The sequence below is a fragment of the Aythya marila genome (genome assembly GCF_965140915.1).
Source record: "Aythya marila genome assembly, chromosome: 11".
In the NCBI taxonomy this organism is placed as follows: domain Eukaryota; kingdom Metazoa; phylum Chordata; class Aves; order Anseriformes; family Anatidae; genus Aythya; species Aythya marila.
The window spans coordinates 20612537-20637696 of NC_139052.1; the positions used below are offsets into that span (position 1 = coordinate 20612537).

Sequence of the window (25160 nt, forward strand, 5' to 3'; positions counted from 1 at the left end):
CTTATGGTTTAGCTGTTAGAGACATTGGATTTCTGCTTTGTCTGTGGCATGGACAAATCGACATTTTATTTATTGTTCTGTGGTGCTGGCTTCAACATACTAAAAATTGCTGCGGTGGTTTTAGGATGTAAACTTTGCAAAGCTTTAGGACCTCTGCGTCAGAGTGAACTGTATCTTAGCTCTGTTTTAAATTCTTTACAGGTGTGAACAAAGGTGGCCCCTGGGCTGAGGCTTCACAGAGGAAGGTCTGATCTGGAGTTTGGTTTAAAGGCACAGGTGAAGATCTTTGGAAAAGAACTTTCATTGTGGAAACAGTGCCTATAAGTATTAACTAAACCTTTATCACAGGTGGGGAAAATAAGTTTCTGAGAATCCAGAGATTTTTTTTTTTTTACTTCCTTGTAAGTAAGATTTTTTTCTATATAAACTGCTCTCCTCCAATATATCAGGGGAGACTTATTCAAAATTCAAAACCAAAGAGAAACGTTTAAAGCTGCTGTTTTTTTCCCCTCTGTCCCGTGCATGCATACCTTGCTTATATTGCAAAAGCTTTAGAAGTCTTGAAAACTGGAAGAACTAAAAATGCATGGGAAATGTTCCAAAGGTCAAATATCAAAGTGTCCTCTCATAGTGGTACATGCATTGTAACTAAAGTCTTTGCAGAGTATAGCTTTTATTTTCTTAAAAACAGTTTTAATGTCTGGTCAAATTTGTGTTTTTACTTTTGGGATATGAAAAAAAGTGACTCTGCTTCAAAATTGTTATGCTTGTGCCATAAGGATTCAGTTTCGTGCTTTCTGTAATAGAGGAAGAATGTGTTACATCTTGATGAAGCAATGCTATGGGGAATTCTTATTGTCTGTTTCTATGAATAAAGCAATCAACTCTATCTGTTCTAGATGTTGTTGATTAGAAATACTGCCTACTGACAAAATGTGTGAAATCCTGTCCTGTCAGAGTCCTTGTCAGAGCTGAGCAGCAGAAGTGATCTGAGCTCTGCTTACGGTGGTGGGGAAACTAGTCTTGAGGATCCCTGGTCAGTCTCCTGTTGGAAGATGAAAATATTCTCTGTGCTTATCTGTACCTTCTGGCTTTTAAAGTTGGAGTACAAAAAAGTTAGTATTTTGATGAATCACCATAATGGTTACAGTTAATATTTAATAATATTTGATTTTGTCTGGGGTTCACATGTTTTTCCAACTCCTTCATTGCTCAAAGTACTGTGTTGTTAATTGTATGACCAGCAAATGCTAAATACACGTTTACACAAAAAGGCTGACTACGTGTCAGAATCCTGGGCCAAAATACAAAATGCTAAAGACATTTACTCTAGAAGTTGTTCAGTTGTTGCTGAGCCTGAGCTAAGTTTTTGTGAACTTCTCTATGATTATCTTTTAGGTATTTTCTGATCTAGCATTAAAAACTCTTTAGTGTAACTAGATTTGCCCAGTTAAGTGATTTTATCCAGATTTTCTGAACCATTCATAGCAATGAACCACCACCTTTTTATTTTTAAAGCATGAAATACCTTTATATCCATCTTATATTAACAAAAGTTTTATATGAATTGATACTGTACATTAAATACACGCATCACACAGAACCCAGAAGGATTTCCCATGTCTGTAATATCAATGGATAGTTGAGCATTTGCTAAAATGAGCTGCTGATTGTTCTTTTGTTTCTTATAATTCTCCTTTGTATATCTGCTGGTATCTTGTTTGTTCCTGTTGCGTTTGCACAATGCTTTCCTTCATGTTTTGTGTAGCATCTTCAGTCCTCTTTTTGTATGGAGATACAGCAATGTGAAAGAGAAAATTCTGTTCTTAAATCGTCCCTCTTCCTGCCCTTACTTCTCCACCCCCAGCCCCTCCAGTGTAGCTGGAAAATGGGTCATTAAGGGGAATTGAGAGCAATATTGATCACTGGTATCTGGAGTTCTGGGGAAAAGGGACAAAAGTGAGCACAGGAAAACGGTATGTGTGTTCTTGAAAACATGCATTTATGCTTTGAGACTCTTAAAATCAATATGGGAGTGCTATAGCTAGAAAAATAAATAAATGAAGACCTCGAGTCGTTGGCTGAAAAAGCACCAAAGCTTACTGCCATTGTAAGAGGCTTGGATGTTGGTGTTGTGCCTTTTGCCTCTTGGTTGTTTGAATTTCTCCTAACAGTGGTTAGCAACGTGCAAGCAGAGCGCTCAAGTCTAAACCAGAAGGGATTTTGTCTAATGTTATTTGCTCTCTTTTTTTTTTTTTTAAATGTAATCGCTCTTTTGAGTTAGGCAAGTTCAACACAATATATCTTGCAGTGCTGACTGCTGGGACTGTTGTATAACTCCTCTGGCATATGAGTGATTCCATTGATTTCTGCGCTAATTGTTTGCAAATGTTACATTTTTTGTCACAATATTCTGTTTTCTAGCAATGTTTCATGTAAGAGATAAGAACTGAAGAAAGGTAATTTAAAGCCAAGTGTTTAATGGGAAGTAGTTGTTTTAAGTTACCAAACTGAGAAGAGATGAGTACTTGTTACATCTCAAAACTGGCTTTGTTCCCCCCGAGCTTAGCATAGACCATTCCCTCTGGTTTTATTTGCACAACATCAGGCATACCAGTGGAGCCTAGAAATTAATGATGTTTAGCAAGACGAAGAAAGAAATCAAGTTTCACACACTTCTGCTGATTTACAGCCATAGGCAGATCAATATATAAATAATATAAAGCTTCCATAACTTGTACACCATTTTTTAGAACTGTTTCCTGCAGCTCTTTCTGCAGCCATTTTTCTTCCAGCTTCTGGCTGCCAAATATGTTTTTGATTTCTTGTCAAAGCCAATTGTTAAACTTATGCTAATAGGAGAGGGTTTAGATGAGTTTCACAGGTGCATTTAGCAGCAGATACATAACATTTTCTCTTTGTGGAAAGAACACTTAATGAATACTCTTAAGGTTATCCTTCAGTGTTCAACAGGTGATCAAGCTATTTATTCCTCGTGTAAGCTGGTGTATTTCTCCATATTTCTTTTCTGAAGCATTAAGCATTTTATTCTGCAGGTAGGCTGACATCATTACGAATAAGAGCTTTATGTCTTCGATACTTCATATTATTGCAAGTAAGATTCCTGTATGGAGTTTAACAAATGTTGTTCAGTTTGTGAAGAGCAATGGTTCCAATTTTTTTATACTTATTACTTGTTTTGTATATAAATACTCAGCCATTCCAATTGCTGTTGGTCTTCCTTTTCCAAGCTGTCCTGTCCATAACCAACTTCAAAAGTGTAAAAATGTCATGAGTTAGACATTATAAACTAAAAATATTAGACTTTCAGGATAATTTGGGAGGGAAAGATGTGTATAATATGGATCAAAGACGTAGCATAGCTTTGTAATCAAATGAGTAGGCCATGCAGCTTCCCTGGGTCCTTTGTGGAGAATCAAAGTGCAATAACTTGTTAGTTGTGATGTAAAGGATTAAAAATAAAATCAGCGTTATATTTTTAAGCTGTTGTACATCTGTGTTGGTCAGCAGAGAAGCAAGGAAAGAACTCGAGAGATTCTCGCACCATCCTGATAAAAGTCCTTTGCAAAAGCTGGCAAAGTCGGCTGTGATACGGTAGAATAAAACACAAAATCAGAGGTGGGAAAGACAAGTTTCAATTTTTGGTACAAAACTGAGAATGTGATTATCAAAATTCAAAGCTAAAAGTGTGTGTTAATATATTTTTGAAACTAAGGTGGAAAAAAAGGTGAATGATGATGTCAAAATGAAACTGTATGAAATGAAGCGTATGGAAGAGTTTGCAGGAGTGATTTAGCAGTTCCTGAAGACGACAAGAGACATCTGGAGAACTCTGAAAATACAAAATGCAAAGATTCTTGTCAAAGCCTGTATCCGTGTGTGTTGGGATAAGAAGGAAGTTTTTGTTCATTTTTTTTTTTTTTTTTTTTAAAAAAAAGCAGTTTGAGGTATTTAGAGCAGCAAGAACGTGATGTTAGGTATTTACAAGGCCTGCACACCAGGAGTGTGAATGCGGTTGAAGCTAAAGGAGTCTTGATCCACTAGGACTTATCATAGATAACTTCAGGAGCATTTGACCAGTTCTACTCTATTCATGGGGAGGAAAAAAGGAAATGGACTTCCAGTTTTATACTTTACTGAATGATTAGGTTTTGATTTAGCAGAAGTGCCTCAGAAGAACAGAGTCTGTTTTTTTTCTTGCACTCAAAATAAGAAGCACCTACTGTAGAAAGAGCGTATTGTATGAAATCTGCTGCAGTGGATGTGAGAGCTTTCAAGTCTGACAGTTTAAGTAGTGAAGATGAAAGTGAGGACAGTTCTTGGGCAGGGGACTTCAAGAGGAATGTGATTCATGGGACACAGTGAGTAGCGTAATTACCCGTGCAGCTGCCGTAGTAACTTCTGCCAGTACTAAAAAAAAACACCTGTCATGCCCAGTGCTCTATTGGTCGTAGTGTAAATGATAAAGATGGGAGCAGCGGCGTAATGCCTTGTTCCACTTGCCAACTGCAGATCGCTGCACGTGGATGGAGCTATTTCTGCTGGGTTTCAAATTGGCGTAAAACCTTCACAGGATTTCCTAAAGTGCTTAGGCTGAGGAAGTGTTTTGGAACTGGAGGTAGTGAGATTTTTTTTCCTTTTCTCTAAAGAATAGTGAAAGGGCAGAGATTCAGAGGGGTTGAATGAATCTGGTAATGGGTAATACCTGTCAAATTCAGTCAAGATAAAATACTTAAACACTTTTAATTTCAGTGGTTTTAATACGTAAGGTTTTATTTCAGTGATTAATTTGTTTTGATACTGTATTAGGGCTTTTCAAGTTCTCTGTGATCATACTTTCTTTCTGTTACGTAATATTTGAAAGGTCTGACCTGTAGTTCAATATTTGCTTCCAATTTAGCTGAATGAAACGTTTCAGACTTAATCCAAAATAGAATTTGGGGTGAAGAGCTCTTGAAAAATTTGGAGGGAAGAGCGGGAAGGAATGTTCTGCTAGACTTGGGCTTCATTTTTATTTAAATTTCTGGATCTAGAAAAAAAAAACACATTACTGGAGAGTGAGGGAATTCTGTAATGCTAACCACAGAACATTTTCTCTCACTAAAATGAGTTGTCAAAACTCACTTCTCCAGCACTCAAAGAATTTCTTTTAAGTGCAATTTCCATTTTAAAATGTTGGAAGGGGATTGCTAAAGGTCATGGATCAGTCTAGCATCAAAGGTGGGTCTAGAATTCTGGAATGCTGATTTTTGTAGTCAGGGCTGTCTATTTGACTGCCTAGCCCCAATGTTGTGTTAGCAGATCATAAAATTTCACCCGTGCAATATAAACGATCATTGTCCTGTTTAAGAGAACACCTAGATTCCTAAGCTGTTCTTAGAACACGTAGCTGTTCTGAGCATCAACTATACATAAGTACACATGTAAACTTCCTGATTTCATTCAGTCTTTGTTATCCTCATCAAAGAATTTCTAGATCTTGCTTTTTTTTTTTTTCTAGCCTTTAATTTGCCTATCATTCCATTTTTGTCATTTCCACCTCCTGTTTCTTGAGAAACTTGCCTACTTCAGCTTGTTTGGCGTTCTTAAGCAAAGGCATTTGTGGCTTGATTCAAGAAAGAGGTAAAAAGGGAATCTCAAGTTCCTGTACACACAATTATTACACAAAATTATCACACGATTGTTACTTATTTCGTGAAAATGTTCTGTAAAGATTCCTCACTGTTGTCCCTGTTGACTGATGGTACCAGTTCCACGGGCTTAAATCCAGGCACGAGGGGAGTCCTACAGCAATGCTGCAGGGCTGAGCTCTGTACAGCAAGGGGAGACCCTTGTACCTAAGCACCTCCTGACTGCAAGCAGAGTGAAGGTAAGTGGTGTGCTTCTGTAGCTTACACATCCAGCACCCATATGTATGCACTGGGGCTCAGCCCCAATAAAGTGACCTTTTTATGGAAGTTATATTGCGTATGTTCTTTGTCAGAGGTTGCTATCAGTTTATGGAGTGAGAGTCATGTGGCAGCTGTGAAAGTGCTATTAAAAATTAAGATTCTCATTTTGCCTGTTTTTTTTTTTTTTATTTCTAACAATGAAAACACCAAGCCTGAAAATGGTAGTTCAGACTTTCCCATGAATTCTTTGAGTCTTTTTTTCCAAAATGGAAAGCAAGGCAAAAACAGACTTTTTTTTTTTTTTTTTTTTTTATTAAAATCCCCATTCAAACCCTATGAAGTAGTACAATTTCTGCTGGTGTAAAAGGAGATCAGCTCATCCCAGAGCTGATTTTGTTTTCTTCCCCGTTAAGTATTCAGTCTCCAAAGGCGGTTAACAGGTAGGCTAGAGTAGTTCAGTTGGAAGGGACCTACAAAGTCTTTGAAATCCAACTGCCCGACCACCTCAGCACTGGCCAAAAGGTAGAGCATATTAGTGAGTTTGATAGCAAGTTGTTCGGATTCTCTTTTGACTTTTTTTTGGCCTAGTGTAAAGATACAGTGTGTTGCCTGCCCACTTTTTTTTGCCCAATTATATAAATAATTCAACTGTTAAACTACCAGGTCACAGGTGGTGACAGGATATGAAACTTGTTTTATTTACCCAGCTCCCTGAAAGAGGATTTTGCAATTGTTCAAATGGCTCAAATTGTCACTGGGGGGAGAGAAATTTTGACCAAGGGACTGATACCTGCAAATAATACCCATGAAATGTACAAACTAGGAGGAAGACTTGAATTTTTCTTGTAGATGAAGTAAGTGATGTGCTCATCAAGTGGTAAATGTAGATATATCAGAACTGACTGCAAAGTTCCTTTACAGCCAGAAGCATTTGGTGCTGCTTGGCCACGCAGGCTGGTCTTCGTGCATGCTGTGCCTCCTGCCAGTTCCATGCCCGGTTACAAGGAGCTGCATCTATTTTTGTAAGACTTGCATGAAGCAAATGAAAAGTTAATTTAACAAATTGAAGACTTGTGCTAGAATATGTGGGTGTTTTCTTTGTTCGGAGACAGAGTAAAAGGGGAGGAAGCAGATTCTGTAGCCTGGAAGTTATCAAAACCGAGTTAATTTTAAAGATGAGGTAGAAGGGCCCCTTTAGAAACCTATAAAGCGAGATTCTTGTGTATCTGCACCATTAATGCCCGTAAGGTGGAGGTGATCTACTGGAGTGAGTGGAATGAATTGGTGCAGAAGAGGAGGCTGAATGCAGCGGGGATGTGGTGACCTGGCTCGTGTTGTTGATGGAATTGCTGCCATTGACTTCACCAGCATCACCAGCACTTTGGTTTTGGCTCCTAAGCCACTTCCAGTTCCACTTCTGCAGTGAGGATAAAGAACAATCAGCAAGTTCGTACAGAAGCTGCTGGTAGGCATCAGCAATGAGATCTAGCCTAGCATTTAATTAAAGCTTAAATAGATGTCTTTTTTTTTTTTTTTCTGTAAATATTTGAGAATCCTAACCCTCTGGTGGTCACATTGTGGTGCTTTCCCTCCTAGGTGGGCATGAAGCTTTTGGGCAGCAAAAGCAGGAGTTTTACAAGTGTTCTGTGTACTTTGTGCCCACCAAGGCTGTAATTCAGCCGTGTTTCACGTCTGCTGAAACAATAGGAGCTACGGGGGCGAAATAGGACTTGGATAAGTGATGCTCAGTTTTACTTCAGGAGAGGATGGGGTGAGGGTCCCCACGTCCTTCCTTAAGGGAAGAGGATGCTAATGGGGAGCTTCATCCACCGCTGTGGTGAGTGGAGGCTTCCGCAGGAAGATAAGGCTACGTGTGCTTTTCCAGTGAAATATATTACACATTTGCTACTTTCTGGGTAACAGCCAAGTCGTTTGTTGTCCCTCCCCACACACACTTCCATTTATAAATGAAGTCTTCAGTCTTTTGAATGTCATACAAAACCGTTCAAAACCAGACTTGAGCAATTGAAATTCAATTAGTTCAATCAGAGCAATTCAATTGACACAGCTGAGTTCTGTGATCTGAACAAAAGATCTTGCTTTAATTGTGTCGGAATATCCTGATGCTGATATGATTGTCTTGTCCCCAGCCCTCCAGAAGGACTAATGCGTTTTGTAGTTTACTTGCACACGCCACAATTTGCTGCTTGAGGTTTATGTGGTGCCATAGCCTTTCGTGAAATTGGAAGTCCACTGGAAAACAAAAGAAATGTTTGTGTTTCGTGTGGGCAAACCTGCTGAATGCTGGGGTTTAACACGTAACACTGCTAAATTTGGGAAATGGCTCGGTCATCCGTTCTGTCTGGAGACAGACGATCTTGTAATAGCCACTTGCAGATGATATTTCTGATGAATCATTTGAGGTTGTGATTCACAGCTCAACTGAGATGATGTTACAAGTTAATTTTTTAAACTTCATCTTAGAGCACAAAAGGTTATGATAGCTGCTTTCCTGCATCTACACTTGTCAGTCTCCAACATACGGTGGGATGCAAAGCCAACACGACACGTTTATTCCCTGACCAAGGTCCTCCACTACCTCGAAGCAGAGGTTTCCTTACTCATCTTGCTTCTGCCACAAGCACTCTCATTCTTAGACCTCTGTTTTCCTGTGGTGTTTGTGACTGGTGGCCACCAGTGTTGTGTTTTTTTTTTTCTTTCCTCGTCTTCCTAGATGTTTCTTTACCATGTCATATTTGTCCCTCTTTGGGTTTCTGTAGGCGATTAAAGACCAGAGGAGTCATCTTGATTCCTGTTTTTTTGCATGAACGTGAAACTAGTGGTCGTACCCGCAGGTCTGGTGTTACCTAGTTCTGTTTTCTGTCAGAAGTTAAAATCTCATGTTGGCTTTCTGAAATTGTCTGTGTAAATGAAGCATCAGCTTATGCATCGCGTAATTAAAGTGGAGATTCTCATCTTCCTCTGCCAGCCCTCCTTCATCACTGTCTCCGGCACAGCAGATGAAACAGCCTTATTTGCTTATCATGCAAATTCAAATCAGGCATCCTCTTTGAAATAAGTTTCTCTCTAATCCTCAATAGTGTTGTCTAAACCTCCATATTTCTTCCTATGTGAGATTTTAGAGATGAGGTCCTTGGCCATCTGCACGTGTAAAACCTCTGCAATATTTCGCCAGCTATTTAATCACTCCTTCCAATATTGTTTTCTCTACCTTGACAGATTTCATGTGTTGCATCCTTACCGAGTGGTGTTGCACAGGGTGGTGGTTTGCTATTGCATCCCGTTCTTGTGCTCTGCTCTGTTGCTTCAAATAGGAAGTATTTTTCCTTGCATCAGATCCCAGGCTGCTTGGCACAGCGTGCCAGCCTCCCTTGTCTGCCTGTTGCTTTTAGATCGTTACTTTCCTACGAGGTTAATCTCCTGAACAACCCAAAACTTTCCTCTACTATAACAAATTGCTAAGGTCCTCAGTTATTTGTTGATGTGCTGTTGGGACCATCAGTGCTGCCTGGATGTATCTTTGGGTCTCCCTACCTTCCTGTTCTGCTGTTGACTCTCACATGACATTTTTGTGCCTGTTATGGAATTTCTCTTGCATGTTTATTCTGTCCCAGGACTTGACGTGAGTCAGTGGCTAGACTTCATAGACACAATAGTAAAACAAATAAATAATGATGGAATATGGAATAATCAGACATAATAATTGACTCACAAGTATGGAAGGTGATCTAGTTCGTAATTCCACTCAGGGCAGGGACAGCCACACTTAATGTTCTCCCTAACAGATATTTATGTGGGCTGCTTCAGAGGTACGTGGTATTGAAATGGCTGCTCCCCAATAATTTGCTCCATTACCTCGCCATCCTTGCTAGTCATGATGTCTGACCTGAATCTTCCTTGCTGCAGCGTAAGCCCATTGTTTTTCATACAGGCCGTGAAAGGAAAAAAAAAAAAAAAAAAGGTATTTTCATTTGTTGTTGTTGGCATTTTGTTTAAAGTACTTACAGACTTTGTGGTCTTGTTGTCAGGGCAGCTACCTCCGTTTCTCCAGTCTCCCTCGTGCTTGTTTCCAGTTTTCTGTAGCCTCTGTTAGGCAGATTTCATAGGGCACAGCATTCCAAAGCTGGGTGCTGTACTCCTGGGTTATATTTGTCTTTGATCACCATAAAGTGCAGCACTGCTGTCAAACTCAATAAATAACCCCTGTTGACTCACGCTCACCTTGTAATTTCACTCTAACCATTAGATTTTTTTTTTTTTCCTGTGGAGTTTCTGCACAACGTTTGTGGTTGAAGTGGCAGTAACAGGCAGTAGCTGCCGGTTTTTCCTCACCAAGGATCCAGGTCTGGATGGTCAATGTGTTAATGCAAATCTGTTACTAGAGGGACGTGTGATCAGCGTGAGGAAGCTGTATGACTTCGAACTGGAAACGCAACTGGAAAAGATGTTGAGGCTGTTCAGAAGTCCCTGGTGGGTATCGGGCATCTCATTTTTTTCTCGTGGTGCTTAGGATTTACCCTAGCAGTAGCAATATCTGTTACATCAAATAGCATTACGCCTGACATTTATCCCCTCGGTATGTAAAGGGAGGAATTTTATCCTCTTTCAACCTTCACTTTTGTGAACCTGAACAAGTGGAGCACCTGTGTACTCAGTGAGATCCATTACCAAGATAATCTCAGTTGTTTTTCTCTCAACTTGTTCCTTTCTAACAAGAATAATTAGATTTTTTACTCGCTTTTCTTAACTGTTTCATCCTGGGTGTCGCTTACAATGTGAGATATCCCATTTCATCACTGACTCTTGAACTTTAGAGACAACTTACACCTTTAAGTATTACAGGTGATGCTTTGAAGAGTGATTCTTCAGGCCAAGTGGCTGAAATCTGTCCACAGGATCCCAGAATGCTATGATGGGTGAGGAGCTGCCTATGCCAACGCTGGACCAAAGTCTCCCAAGGATTCTCAGACTGAAAACAGTGCCAGAGGGGATAGAAAAAGTTCTGGGTGGAGAAAGAGGGTTTCTTATTATTAATCAGTCTCCACACTGAGTGCAATACTGCTATTCTGGGCCTTGGAAAATGACATGCTATTTTCCTTTCCTTTTAAATATGACAAAAGCAAAGGCTAGGACTAAGTGGTGGATATTAAATATTGAATATTCCAAAAAAATTTGTCATCTGCTAAGCATAAGATGACTTTCTTCCAAAAAGAAGCAAGCTGGCTAGGCACTATATGTTTGTTTTATTTTTATTTTTTTTCTTCACAGAGGTCATGTATTCCCATTCCTGCTTAAGCTAAATTAACAGGTGGGTGAATGGAAGCAGTTCCCCTTAACAGAAATGCCCTTACAAAAACCAGTAAGTGATTTAATCTACTGAGTTTCACTGAGTATTCACAGTTCACCCTCTTGTGTGCTAGAGTTCAGCGTTGTACAAACAGGATCAGAAATTCTTTGCTTACCTAGCAGCAAATTGGCTGCTTAGTCAGATACGCAAAGCACAGCGGTGAGCGTACAATGCTGAAAGAAAGTTTTGATAATTTCGCTTTCTTTTATAGCGCCATTTGTTGCGGGGTCAGACTTTTCAGATAATAGCTGTACAAAGTGCCTCAGCATGCTGTGTGTCTTCTGAATGAGGCTCCGAACACAGATCTCTGCGCTGGAATGTGCGGTTGGAGATGAGCTAGGGAAATATTCAGCGGCTTTGAATGTTATTACTGCTTATGTGCTGCGTTATTCTTTCTGAAAATTCCCAGAGCTTGCAATATGTTGTGTGTATATACATAAAAGCCCCGTGAGGGGAGGAATAAAATACATTTTTCTTTCTTTCCTCCATTCCTCATGAATAGCTTAGTTCCTGAAAACCGAAAGTGATGTAACCTTGTTTATTTTCTTACTTCCACTTGTGCTGTTTTTACAGTCATCTTAAAAATGTTCTGCTTCTGTCATTGTTCTTTAAATATTTGCTTTTCTATCTCAGACAGCCTTCTGAGTGGAAGTCCATGGGAAAGGGATGTTTGTGGCTTATTCATGTTATAAGTTCTAGTAGTTGAAAGATGTAGAAATTACAGCAGTATGGTCAAAATGTGTAGAGCTGTGTTTTCAAATACTGTAACTGTGCATGCAAATGCTGTGGCCACCATCTATTTTCTCTAAGGTCAATCAGGCGACCAAAACTTGCAATTAATTTGTGTGAAAACTGATACAAAAAAAAAAAATAGTGTTTGCAGTTGACATCATCTTAACACAGGCAGCAGAAAGCCAGGGTGAGTGCGTGCGTGTTCCTGAAGAAGGGTGGGTGTTACCCGGACAGGAGCTGTTCCAAAAACACAAAAAGCCTGAATTAGCATGTGCAGGTATGTGGAGCTGCATTCCAAGTGCGTGTCCTCATTGGCAGTGACCATGCAAATGGAGCTGTTGTGCATGCAGATGAGCTCTGCTTGTTCCACTGTGCCTGCACCTAGCTCGCACACCAGCTCCAGATAAATGATTATACAAAGGAGAAGCCGAATGGCCCGAGTGGTTTGTATTCAGCAGAACGTTTCTGAACTTTAAAACAAAACCAACCAAACAAAAACCCACTCATATAATGTGGTTATATTTCAAAAGACACGTTTCTGCATACAGGTTACCGAATGTGCGGTGTAGTATCAGAAGTTAGTGCAAGGGAAGTCCTGTTTTTTGTGATCTAAGTTAATCAACTTTATTCTGTGAGGTGGAAAAGAGGGATTCTGGTATATAATTTACTACGTAGGGTAAGTGGTAGGGGTGGCTTTTTGTTCTCTAAAATGAAGACAGTGATTCACCAACTTCTGTTTTTTAGAAACACCAGTGAAATATCTCCCCCTTGATTTAATCTGCAGCTTGTTCCATCTTTCTACCTTCCTTCTGTAAAGAGCCACGTCTTTTTCAATGTTTTTCTCAATATCTCTGAATGCAAAGGAGACATGGGTGGGACTTCAAGCTGGAAGTAGGAAATAAAACTTAAGCCAAGGGAGGTACTATGTTAAAATACATACAGATACACGTGTATTTCTGTGAGGGGCTGCTTCTATCACAAATCCACTTTATTATCATGTTGTATTCTCCAGGAATACATGAACCCCACCAAAGAGGGGGGAGGCAATAAATAAAGGAGGCACAGAAGGATTTGAATTAACCAGGCTGTCCCATTCCAAACCTCAGACAGCAACAAAAGGACTGCTCTGGAATTCTGCGTCTGGATTTCTAGAAACCAGTTTTTGTTGATCTTCCGAGAATTTAGTAAATACACACCCCAAAACAGACTTTACTTTGTATTTTGCCTGGGGACTGTGTGCGCAGAGCACAGCACGAGTTTGGCTAGCTCTATGTGATTTTAAGAAGTTGAAGGAGTTAAGTAGGGTAAAACTCTTAGTGTACACCAGCTCAGTGCAGGAAGAATTCATATACCGTGAAATTTGGGTGAAAGAAAGGTGTTTTTGACTCCTTAAATTATAACTTTATATAGTTATGTTCCTAGGACTTTCACACTGCAGTTTCTCTTTACCCCAGTGCTCCACAATTTGCAAATGTGTTCTTCAGCAGAAATAACGAGCTTGCCTGTTTTGTAATGCTACTGCTAGAAAATGCAGAGGTAGTGTTATTTAGCAGCAGTATCACCTTGTACAAAGTTTACCGTTCCTCTGATAGTGATCTCTGGCACATATTAGATGCAAAAGACCTGAGAGTGACAGGAGCACGAGCCGTAGCCCTCGTGTATGAGCAGGAAGGAGGAACAGAGCGATGGAGCAATCTGAGAGCATCGAGAGCCCTGCGGGTGTGACTGGTGGCCTCTGGTCCCAGAAGGGGGGACAGGTCTAGCTCAGGTGTGTGTAGTACCCGAGGAAGTACCTGACCAGTCCTCAGCAGGCCCTGCAATGCTCTCGGGAACCTTCTGCCGGTGTATGTGCTGCTGATCAAGTGATTTTTAACTCGGGTTTCATTGGGGAAAGGTGGTGTCAGTCAGCATCCTGCCAGGCAGGTTTAATGGGGTGGAGGTTCTGGGAAAACTGGTGGGACTGGAAGCTGTACTCTCCTAATAGGAAAATGGAGCTAGGCTTCTGAATAAAAAGGAGTTATTTGCCTAATTTCCCTTCAGATGTTCTAATATACACAGGGGTCCAAAGCTAATTCTCTATTTAATTGGTTTTAGTTGGCTAAGACTCAGACCTCAGAGATGGGGGGGTGGGGGGATAGGAGGGAGGGAGCAAACAGCAACCTGTGGGTGGGAAACCAGGTAAGGAATAAATTTTATATTTAAAAAACATCCTTCTAAATTCTTTTTTTTTCTGTTGTTTTTGGTCTGTGTTTATTTTCCACCTGTTCTCTCATTCCTTTGTGATCTATTTATTTGTATGGGAATTCCTCAGAAAGCAGCTGTTGTGCTTGTGACATAAAACAGAATGGGGAGAAGTGCTTCGTGACATCACCTCTTACAAATCCTTTCCCCCGTGCCTTAAAAACAAGATGAAAATCGCCCAGGTTTACAGAAATATGACTTTTATTTATTTGTTCATTTATTCTGTTGGGAGACTATGGGCGGGGGGGATGTGAGCTCTGGAAATTCTTGCTTGAAAGGGCAGGGATTTAAGTCTCAGCCAACATTACTTCTCCCTAGGTATTTGAGTTAATGAACATAAATAGAAACCAGATAATTTTAAGACACCTGTGGTAAAGCAATTTCCTTTTGCAGATCAAATTTTGCTACCATCTCTCTGATTTTTCCCTACATGTACCCCAGAGGAAAGTAAACCTCAGTGTCCAATGCGAGATCTCAGCAGGCAGGAGAATACTGCTCCTTTTAACAAACTGTAACTGGTTATGCCCTGAAAACAAAAGAAAAAGTATATGGGGAACATTCACAACCTTAATTTAAAAAAAAAAAAAAAATCTTTACTGAAATAAATGAATTTGGAATGTTTTCTTTGAGCAGCCTGACTTTTCCTTTAGCTGTGCGTGTCTGATACCTGTTCTGTAGGCTGTTTTTGTCCAAAACCTGGATATTTAAGGTCTCATTCTTTAAGGTACCATGCGTAAGACGCTTCACCCAGCAGTTGTGAGGGTACATCTGAAGCTGAAACTCGATGCAGGTCTCGGCATTTGCATTAAGAAACCTTCAGCCGCTGTTGAGAGCAGAGTGCCCGCGGTGTGCAGGCACCTTCTGGTCAAGCTGTTTCGGGTCGTGCCGCAGCCAAACAGCCCGGTGATGCCTTGAAACAGGGAGTTGTCATCCTGGTAAGCTGCTCATGGCTCTGTGAGTGCCGTGTTTTCGGGCAATTATTGTGCTTGTGTTTTTCTGTAGGCTGTGCCAGCTGTGTCTGCCAGGTACTGGCTGTTTTTCCTCTTTTTTTTTTTTTTGGTCACTGGATGGACCTTTACTCAACTCTCCACTTTTAACTCTGGTTTGGTCAAAACAGGCTGCCCAAGAGCGTGTTTTTGTACCTCAGTAGTTAACTGACTTTATGAATTCTCAATGTGTATACAAATGCAAATGTATAAAATCTGTGTGTAGCCATACCTTTACTTTTGGGAAGGTGGGATGTGTTTGGTAAGGTGCATCATTATATTACTTGCCTTCCTCAAGAGTTAAAACTGAGGAGTTGGTGTGAGATACTCTAGGGAATAAATTGGCTGTTAAAAGAAAAAAATATATTACTTTTTGTAAATATAAAGATGTAAGATAAATTCTCTTTTTGTAAAGATATTTATTTACTTCCTTGGTTGGAGGAGTAGGGGGCTATAGGTTTCAAAGAAGAAGCATGTTTGACAGGCCATTCAAAAAGTTTCAGGTGTACTGTAGTCTAAAAACAAAGTCAAAGCAACGTGCAGAGTGAGTGTTTTCATTTGGTTAATGCTACAATATCAACTTTTCATCCTGATTCTTTTTTTCTTCAAATCCAAATACCTGGCATTTGCTTGGAACAGAAGTCCTGTTTTAACGTATGTGCCCTTCCATTGATTTTTTTCATGGGACTGCTCACATAAAGTTAAATAGCTATGGAGTGATATTGAAATCAGAGCTATACATTTCGTAATAAGTTAAAAATATCCAGTCAAATTCTGCATAGTAAATTTTGGATATAATGAAGTTGTTCATAACTTTTTTTTGGGGGGAATGAGCGTGACTGTGTTTCCCCAGTGATTTACAATGGCCACAGTCTTTAAGAGGCCTAAATTCCCTTTCCAGTTTCTAATTATTTAGAACACTTCCATAAGGAAGCCGTGGTGTTACGTTGGCCATACTGTGATCTAATTAAATATTTACTGTACTCGTATATCTGGTGGCTGAGCCGGGCCCGTGGAAGTGCTGATGCACGCAGCCCTGCAGCTGAGGGTCCTGAGCTGGCGACCCGACCCCGTGCTGCCCGTCTTTCATCCCCAACACTCTTCTGGCTCGCCTGGGTTTTATTTCCAAGAAGCTCTTGACAGGTGAAGATGTCTGTCTTTGAAGTTCCTCACAGAGGCAGATTCCCCGTTGGCCCGCAGTGTGCTGCAACAGCACCCGCCTTTGTGTGTTTGGTGCTGTGCCTCTTGCTTCTCCTGTGCCCTAAATATTCCTCGTTTAATGAAGTGAAGCTCTTTAATTACTATTTTTCTTTGTGGAACGGCTCGTGGTCCCTTGGTCTTTTGATACTATCAGACTGAAAGGGAGAGGAAAATCCTTTAAACAATTTTCCAACTCCCTCTAGAGGATTTCTTTCCAAGTCCAGAAATAGCTGCGCAGTGGGAGAAGCGGAGCGCTCAGTCGCTGTGCCTGCACACCCAGGTTTCAGTCCAGATTATATCTTTTTCCAGTATCCACAGACTGCTTTTTTTTTTTTCCCTGTCAGTTCCTGCTAATGTCTCCCTGGTTTTATTCCTGCTGTTCTTTAAATATGAATGCTCATGGTCCATTTTTCCTTAGGCAATGCAAGCCTGGCATTCTCTGACATGGGATCCCGCTGCAGTCATCGCTACCTGGAGGATGGCTGTTCTCGTGGTGTGCTGATTCCCCCAGACCAAACCTTCTGAGACTGTCCAAGCAGAAAGCTGAATTTTAACACCTCTTAGCTGCCTTCTTTCCCATCACGATATTGACATTTTAATGTCTGTTGCGCATAGCAACTTGTTTTCATGGTGGTGTCTTTTACCCTTTTGTGCCCCTAAGTTGCTTGCATGTCTGTAGCAGTCCTTTGCTGCCCATTGTGTCATGCCACAGCTGCTGAAAAGCAGTTCAAGTTGTATGGACCGATGGGGCTGCTTTATAAAGGTCACAGGAAGAGGGGAGACATTTTATTAGGGCATACTGATGTGGTCCCTCTCAGAAAGGTGCTCATGTCGGGTCTGGTCTGTACAGAAAAATACTCCAGCGTACTCTGTGAGTGTTTCTGATGGGTGTTTAAATGATGCGGAGCTCATTCCTCCTTTTCCAGGTGCAGTATCTTATTTAGCCATTCAATATCTTTCCCCTGGCATCAGGGAAATCTCTTAAGGGAATATTGGGGTAGGAAGAAGCCACCCCAGGCTCTCTTGGTTCCAGATTCCTTCAGCCTCTTCTTAGCAAGCGGTTGTAGGTAAGGGCTAAGGGCACTAAATCCTTCTCAGTCAGACACAGGCTGCAGCCACCTCTTGTCCACCTCCTCATTTCCTAAAGGAAGCGTTAACCAGACCCATCACCCCAAAAGCAGCAGCTGATGATACCCAACACCATCCACTCCATTTCCCCTGCGCACAGTCCCGGAGAATCAACTCCCCGCGTGCCCACCTACCGGTGCCATCCATCCATCCTCAGCCACTCAGCCAGGCGCAGATTTGGGGCTATCCTGCTTCTAGTTTTGTTTTTTTTTCCGCAGCCGAGTTGGGACCGTGCGCCTGCCCCGTGCGCCCCCCCGGGTGTGCGCAAAGCCGGGCGCGCCCCGGCCGTTACCGGCGCCATGGCCGGGCTGCTGCCGGTGCTGGGGCTGCTGCCGGTGCTGTCGGTGCTGCCGCCCCGCGGTGAGTGGGGCCGGGACCGGGGGGAGCCTTCCTTAGCCGCACACCCAGCCCCGGAGTGCCCGTGGTTAAAGGCAGGACGGGTTTGAGCAGAGCGGTCCTTACCCTGCTGAAGGTGTTCGGTGGAGAAGTGCCTGCAAGCCACGGAGCTGCTGTGTGCTCGCATATACGCGTGTCCTGCCTGTTGCAGGGTGAGGGTTGTCACCCCGTTACATCACGATGGCCTTGAAGGAACACAATGTGCATGAATTTAGGGAAGTGGTAAGCTGAAATAGCTCTTGTGCAGCGCGGAGTGGTGGCATCCTGCTGGGGAGGCAGAGCGCGAGGTGCTGAGAGCCTGGCCCTGCTTCTCCTGCTACTCATGTCTGTAAACTTCATTTTCTTCATCTCCCTTTCTACATATTTCTTTGTGTCACTCTCATTTTGAAGTGTGCCCTCTGTTTCGGTGGGTTTGGTTAGGTCCCAAACCCTGGGCACACTCTATAACAGCGTGCTGCTGCTGCTCGTGATGCCAGCTTCCATCCAGACTTTGCCCAGAGCACTGCGGTCAGGTGAAAAGAGGGTGCACAGCCCCAGGGCTGGAAGTCGAGGGCAGGACAGGATCAGGAGGATGAGATGGTGCTGGGACAGCACAGGGACAGGAGCATGCCTCAGGACACCCAGGAATTTACGCTGAGTGTGAGCTCTCCCACAGCGCATCGCTGTGTAACCTTTGAAAGGAGGAGATGAGATGTTCCTGCCTGTACCCAGGGCTCTGGCTGGACCTGTGTGAAGCTGTTGCTCGTGTTAGTCGTGCTGCATAACCCACCTTTGTCCCTTGGAGAGTTCCCTCAGCAGCGACTTGTTAGAGAAGCCCCAAAAATTTATGTCCTTGCTATGAATGAACTAGAGTAAATCTCTGGCACGTGCACAGAGTCTTCTCTGTACCTTTCTGCAGAATGCATGTTTTTAAGTAGGGAAAATTTTACAGAAATAAAAATTATACTGGGCTTTGCTTCCTCTGTAGTAATAACATCTTGAAGTCTCTGCAAATTTCTGCCTGAATGAACTGTTAAAACATCATCTGCAGCAGGATCCAGCACCAAGTCCCCGTTTGCTGTTCTGGGGAGGCCTGGAGGAAACTTTAAAGAAGACAGCTGAGTGCAAATCAATATTTTTCTTGACAGCCCTGGTCCTCTTCCTCTCTTTCCAATTTACATCTGTCCTCCAGAAATGGCAAATCTCTGGTAGTCACCAAAGAGGCCTGCCATCTTCTGGACTGCAAGGGTTTGGGGGATTTTTATTTATTTATTTAATTTACAGACAAAATGGGTTAATCAGTATACTTTCTCCACTGTAAACCCTTCGAGATCCCATAGTTTTTCAATTTTTTCCTTTGCTTGAGTAGGGATTTAGCAGTAATTTCCCTATTCTCAGGTTAATCGTTGGTCTTTAAGGTTTTTATCTCAGTTATGAAATTAGGTAGAAGTCTTCATGCAGCTGAAGGCACTGTGAAAGTCTCTGTAAAACCTGACTTGTTAGAGAACCGATCGTGTGAGGAAAGCTCTTTGACATCAGAGGTCAAACTCGTTTGCTCCAAACATGGTTTCTTGTGTGGATGCTGTTCTGAAAACAACTTCTGGCCGAAAGAGTTACAGACTCTGAGTTGTTATCTACACGGTAAGGTTTTGATGAAGCCTCATGAAAGACAGAAGTTTATTTGCAGTCTTTCAGCCAAAATTGCACAACGTTTTTAGCCAAAAAAAAAAAAAAAAAAAAAAAAAGTATAACACTTAAATTTGATTTTATAACATAGGTGTTTTTTTTTTTTTTTTTTTTTTCAACTCTGTTTACAAGCTTTTGGTTCCTGATGTAACTGAAACTGTTGGTATTTTACACTGTTGGCATCTCAGGCAAGCACAGATTTAGGAAATAATGTGAAGTATTTCAGGCTGAGCGCTTTCTGTAACACAACCTTACTGTTAAGGTTCATTATTGTCTTTGTCATTTTTCCTTTGTGTGTCTTGAATTCTGGAGCCTTACTGAAGGGCAGTTCTTAAATGAATATAATAAAATAAAAGTTCTTGGCAGTACCACAGCCGTTGTGGTGATCCCATCACAGCACCGGCTGGCCACTAGGCTGGCTCTGCCGCACATCCAGTAGCCCAGGTGGCAACTCGCACAGCTCCTTTATCCAGCAGTAGCCGATCAGATCTCATTTTTACATTAGCTTTCATGTATTTTTCCAAAGCTGCTCTTTTGTGTGGCTCAGGAGGGACCAGCAGGATGTTCTGTGCTCACGTAGCCTCGTGTGGGCACGTTGCTGCCAGCTTTATTCCCGCTCGCTCTGAAGTCGTAGGGTGAGTGGATTATGCAAGGCTGAAGTCAGTCCCCCCAAATAAAGCTCTAGGTTTCTGTGAGTGTTTGAACGCTTTCAAATATGTACCTGGGGAATTATGAGGGCAGCGTGGTGCTGGGAGAGGGAATTCATCACATTACCTAGAGGTTCAATGAAGAGGCTCTGCAGGGTTTCATTGTAGGTGCTTAACCACTAGACAGGGAACTTTGGTGTGGTGTTTTTGGTAAGAGGCTCTGTGGGGAAATCATTTCATCCTCTCTTTGTTTTTAGAGGCCCTGATCCTCTGAAGCATATTCCAGTTTCATGGGAGAATGCGTATTTTGGAAAAAATCTGTACGATTTCCAGAGGACTCATTGCACAAAAAACAACCAAACAAAAAAACTGTTTGTAAAAAAGAGCCCAGCCTCTTCTGTGCTTTCACCGGAGGGCTGTGCAGCTTTCCTTTACCAGGGCTGCTTGTGACATGGCAACTTCTATTCAAAGCAGAAGATTACGAACTACAGAGAACAGCAGATTCAGGCCTGTGTACCAAACCGAGATCACGTTGCTTGTGTTTGTGTTGAGTGACTGATTATGTCTCTATTTTTTTTTTCTTTCTTTTAGCATTGCAGCATAATTTGAGGAATGTGAAACACGTGAAGGTAATTTTAATGAGGGGGATTTGAGACGTGAATGTATTTATGTGTATTTGTGCTCGCAGAGTGGCAGAGGTTCTTTGAAGAGAAGAATCTTTCTCATCCCACCTGGATAGACACAATTAGTGACATTCTGGGGTACTTTTCATCAATGCAATATGTCTCATTTCTTTTTCCCTTGTCTTAAAGCCAAAGACTTTTCTCATTAGTCACTGACTGCTCTGATGCTGCTGAGCGTATGTGCCAAATTCTTCTGCTCTCAAAACTATCGGGGAGCTTTCCTGATGATTTTTATGGGAGCAATGTCAAGGGAGGCAAAGGGAAATCCTAATAGTTTCTCAGTATGGAAAGACCTGGATGAATTTAATTTGAAAATTAGCAAGGTGGGACCTTTCCTTAAGGTGCTTATTTAGTATTAGTGAAGAGCATCTTTTTCACCGAGTGACATTTTTCATAACTTGTCACTCAGTTTCTATATGCCACACTATTCCAGTGCTAGGGTTTTAGTGATGATGTAGGAACAACAGTCATCCACTGACTTCTGATTTCATGATTTTTTGAACTTAATAATGGGATTTCCATGGTTTTCAAAATTTAGTGATATGCTGTGAATTTTGTGACGTTTTATTGTAGTTGTTAGTGATGATCAGCTTTGTCCAGTGTTCTAGAATAGCTTTGGGGAGAGGAACTTTGCTGCTTCTGAGATGCAAGTAATTTTACATAGTGCAGTGTGTGTTCTTGCAGTTGGAGGTACGCTTCCAAAGTTGTATTTCCTTAGTTATACTGTGCTCTTCAAAAATACTTAGTCTAATGATAAAAGAATATACTGTATACCTCTAGGGCCAACTAGCTTCATAAGAGGCTTTTAAGGCTGGATTATACCTTAATTCATGTTCAAAGTTTGGCATGTGTAGAAAACTATATTTCTTGCATCTTGGTGTGCAGACCAGATAGCCATTTAGAATCTGCCTGCTGTAATTTTGTCCAAAAAAAAGTAGGAAAGCAAAGTGCAAATTAAAATGTTCAGTTAAAAGTGCTCATTTTCAAGTTGGATGTAGACATTCTTAAACTTGAAAAAGCCTGTATTATCCCCCACGTAGTGCATGTAGAGGAGAAGCAAATTTATGAGTTGTGATCATGGTAAAGAATGTATTCACGAATATACTGATTTTTTTCCCCCCCTTGTCCTGGTTTGATTACTTCGTTACTAAAAATGGTAACCTTAACTTTGAGTTTCCAGGCCTTTCTAGGCATAGCATGGTAATTAAAGATGTCTCCCTCCATCCAACTTTTTAACAGTAGTTTGTCTTAATTTGAGCTTAAAAATTCAGTGGGATAATACGGCAATTATAATATTATCACTTCAATGAGCTGGAAATTCTGATGTGATTAAAGTTAGTTTTTCTATTTGACAGAAGATGTTGCAACCGTACTCCCCTGCTGAGATTTCAGCTGAGGACACAGCCCGTGGTAAGAACTTTTTTCCCTTTCACAGCAATGATCCCCTAGAAAACCCTGCAGTTCAGCTGCATGCTGAGCAGCAGGACTGACTTCAACCCAAAAGTTCTTGATGAGGGCTTCCTGTGCTCATTGGGACATAAAAAGCTGCAGCTTTCGGGAGCAGCATGGAAAAAATTCCATTTCAGTGCAGAGACGGTGTGAACTGGAGAATTCACTGCATTATTCATCCTTCCAGAAAGTAGGGTTACCATCTAGTATGGCAGCACTAATGGATTTTCTTTAAATATAAAAATGATAATTATTCTAGCAAAAGTGCATTTGTACTAAAGTTTATCTGTAATATTGACTGAAGGGTGAGCAAAGCCAGTATACATCTGACATCCGCACGAATGCAGAAGGTAAAAGCTGTTTAATTATCTTTTGCAGCACCTCAAGCAACCCTCTCTAGGACAGAGGCAGGTAAAGAAGAGGAAACCCTGAAGAACCTCGTGGACATTTTGCATCACGTCATGCGCAACGATCCCTCGCAGGGCGCTCTGGCTGCGCCTTCAGCAGCAACACCCCCTCGTAATGATACCGTCGATGCTCTTTGGTTAAAAGTATACAAGAAGTATGCTGAGAAGCCAGAAAAAACGGGAAAGGTTGCAATGACAAGAGAACCTACTCCAACTATGCCATCACTTCTGACTCTCCAAGCTGACCCAGATTTTTCTGCTGCTTCGTGTGTTTTTGAGTCTGCTCAGCTGACAGCAGCACTGGAAGAGCTGGCCTTCATACTGCAAACTGCTGTTCCAAAGGGGAAAGATAAGATTCTTGATCAGCTAATAAATGGATTTAGTGAAGTTTTCAAAGAATGTTTTAAAAAAAGTGATGCCAAAAATCGCAAGTAAGTTTGAAAACCCAAAACCTACTAGCAAAATGTTGAAAAAAGTTGCATTGCTGTAAAAAGATGGAACATCGAGTTCTAGCCAAAGTCATCTTGGGAATGATTAAAACGTTATAGATAGCGGTAGGGAATGCATCTGACAGCATTAAAACCCCACACCTCAATGGGCACATTGAATTGGATGGGATCCAGAAAGCAAAAGCTCAGGAACTAGAAGCAGAGAATTTGCAAAAGCAAGCACATAATTTTTATAAAACTCCCTCAGCTCCTCCCTCTCCATCTCTGTCCATTAGGTCTGGGGGAGAGCTCAGCAGAAACCAGGAAAGTAAGATCTTTGATTAACCTGCTTTAAGATTTTAGCCCTCAGTTAAATTCATATAGTAATAAATTCAATAAAAAAAAAATATTGATAATTATAATGAGAAAAATATCCTGGAGGACGTTGTTGAAAAAGTTGCTCCATTGTCTAAGGCTCTAAAAAGTGTTTCAGTGGAAGCCAGAGCACTACAAGAAAAGAAAATCTTAAGAAGATACTGATTTCTAGACCAGGCTTTTAAGAGTTATAAAGGAATTGCATATATATATACACACCAATATCTGGAGTATTGTCATAGTCTTTATGTGAGGTTTTAAAATAATAATAATAAAAAAAAGTAATCCAATCCAGATATAACTATTTATCCCCGTAATTAAATGTTATTTATAAAAGTTCTGTCTCATGCCTGTTGTGTGACAATGATAAATTGGAAATAAAATACTGAAATAAAGAGAAATGCTCGGTGGTCTTTTCCTAATTTTTGTGTTCCATATGCTTCTACAGGAGATGACCACCAAAGTCAGTCATATTTTTAATATTTTTAGATTACACTCAATGTTCTACACTAATGGCATGAAAATAAATTGTCTCCAACACTTTCTCCTTTTTTTTTTTTTTTTTTTTTTTTTTTTGTGATCATATTTTCATTTTGATCACTGGAAAATACATCATTACTTAAAAACAGTACAATGCCACATTTACATTTTCTGCTGCTAAATGCCAGATTTTGGAGCCTTACATTATTTCTGTTTTCTTACTGTTTGGCTTTTCTTCAAAATGCCAAAATTCACCAAAATACACCTTGAGGCGTGCTGGATGGAGGTTTGGGCACTCGGTGCCTCGCGCGGTGCAGCCCTGGGCTGGTGAGGGTCCCTTGGAGCACCTCCTACCAGGGGGGCCAACATTATGAAAAATAAGTGGGGTTTCACATCCCTCTTTTGTAAATATTTTGCCATCATGGATGTGAGTGAGCTGTGCTCTGTTGTGGGGCAGTCGTATTTGGAGGGGTCGTGGCTGGGGTTTCTGCATCGCCCTTCGAGCAGCACCCACTGCCCCCGGGAGCAGTCGCAGCTGATGTTCGGTGGTGTTTTGGGTGAAGCACTTGATTACTGGCATTTGAAGAACCAAATGTGCTCTTTTATTTTCCGAGTCTTTAGATGGGGATCCATAAGACAGTTTCAAAGTAGTTCTGAAATAACGAGGTAATTATGGAGATGTCACAGCCAGATGCTCCTTAATGGTTCTGTGGAAATCTTTTCATGTCAAATTAAAAAAAAAAAAAAAAAAAAAAAAAAGCTTTACCAGGATGAAATTACCTTAAACCTTTAAAAGGGTAGGCATCTCCATGGCAAAATCACTTAGATCTGAGCTCACAGCTGCCTGAAGAGCTCTGGATCTTTGAATAAACAAGACTGAAAGCTGTAACTCATTTGATTTAAGGTGAGTTTAAGAATTAAGAAAGCCGAAATGTACGATTCTTCAAATGAAAAGTTGTGTCATTTTTGCAATTTTTCAGATAATCTAAAGATCTTTAACTTTTTTGCTTTGTCAAAACATTTGCGTCAAATCAGAGCAGAGTTATAAAATATATGAATATAT

The 25160-nt window shown here is 41.1% G+C and overlaps 1 protein-coding gene across 1 annotated transcript; it reads left to right on the plus strand.

Annotated features, from left to right (window-relative positions):
* Positions 1-336: 336 nt before the first annotated feature.
* On the plus strand, positions 337-24074 carry LOC309882367 (uncharacterized protein). The gene is made up of 4 exons (XM_082769393.1): positions 337-348; positions 20867-20904; positions 22314-22368; positions 22786-24074. The coding sequence occupies exons 3-4, from the start codon at positions 22317-22319 to the stop codon at positions 23247-23249; spliced, it is 516 nt and encodes a 171-aa protein (XP_082625519.1). The 5' UTR covers positions 337-348; positions 20867-20904; positions 22314-22316; the 3' UTR covers positions 23250-24074.
* Positions 24075-25160: the final 1086 nt, after the last annotated feature.

Excerpts from the sequence above, each read along its gene's own strand:
- LOC309882367 (XM_082769393.1), top strand. The coding sequence starts at position 22,317 with ATGTTGCAACCGTACTCCCCTGCTGAGATTTCAGCTGAGGACACAGCC. Across the intron at positions 22,369-22,785 it reads AGCTGAGGACACAGCCCGTG|CACCTCAAGCAACCCTCTCT; the intron begins GTAAGAACTTTT and ends TATCTTTTGCAG.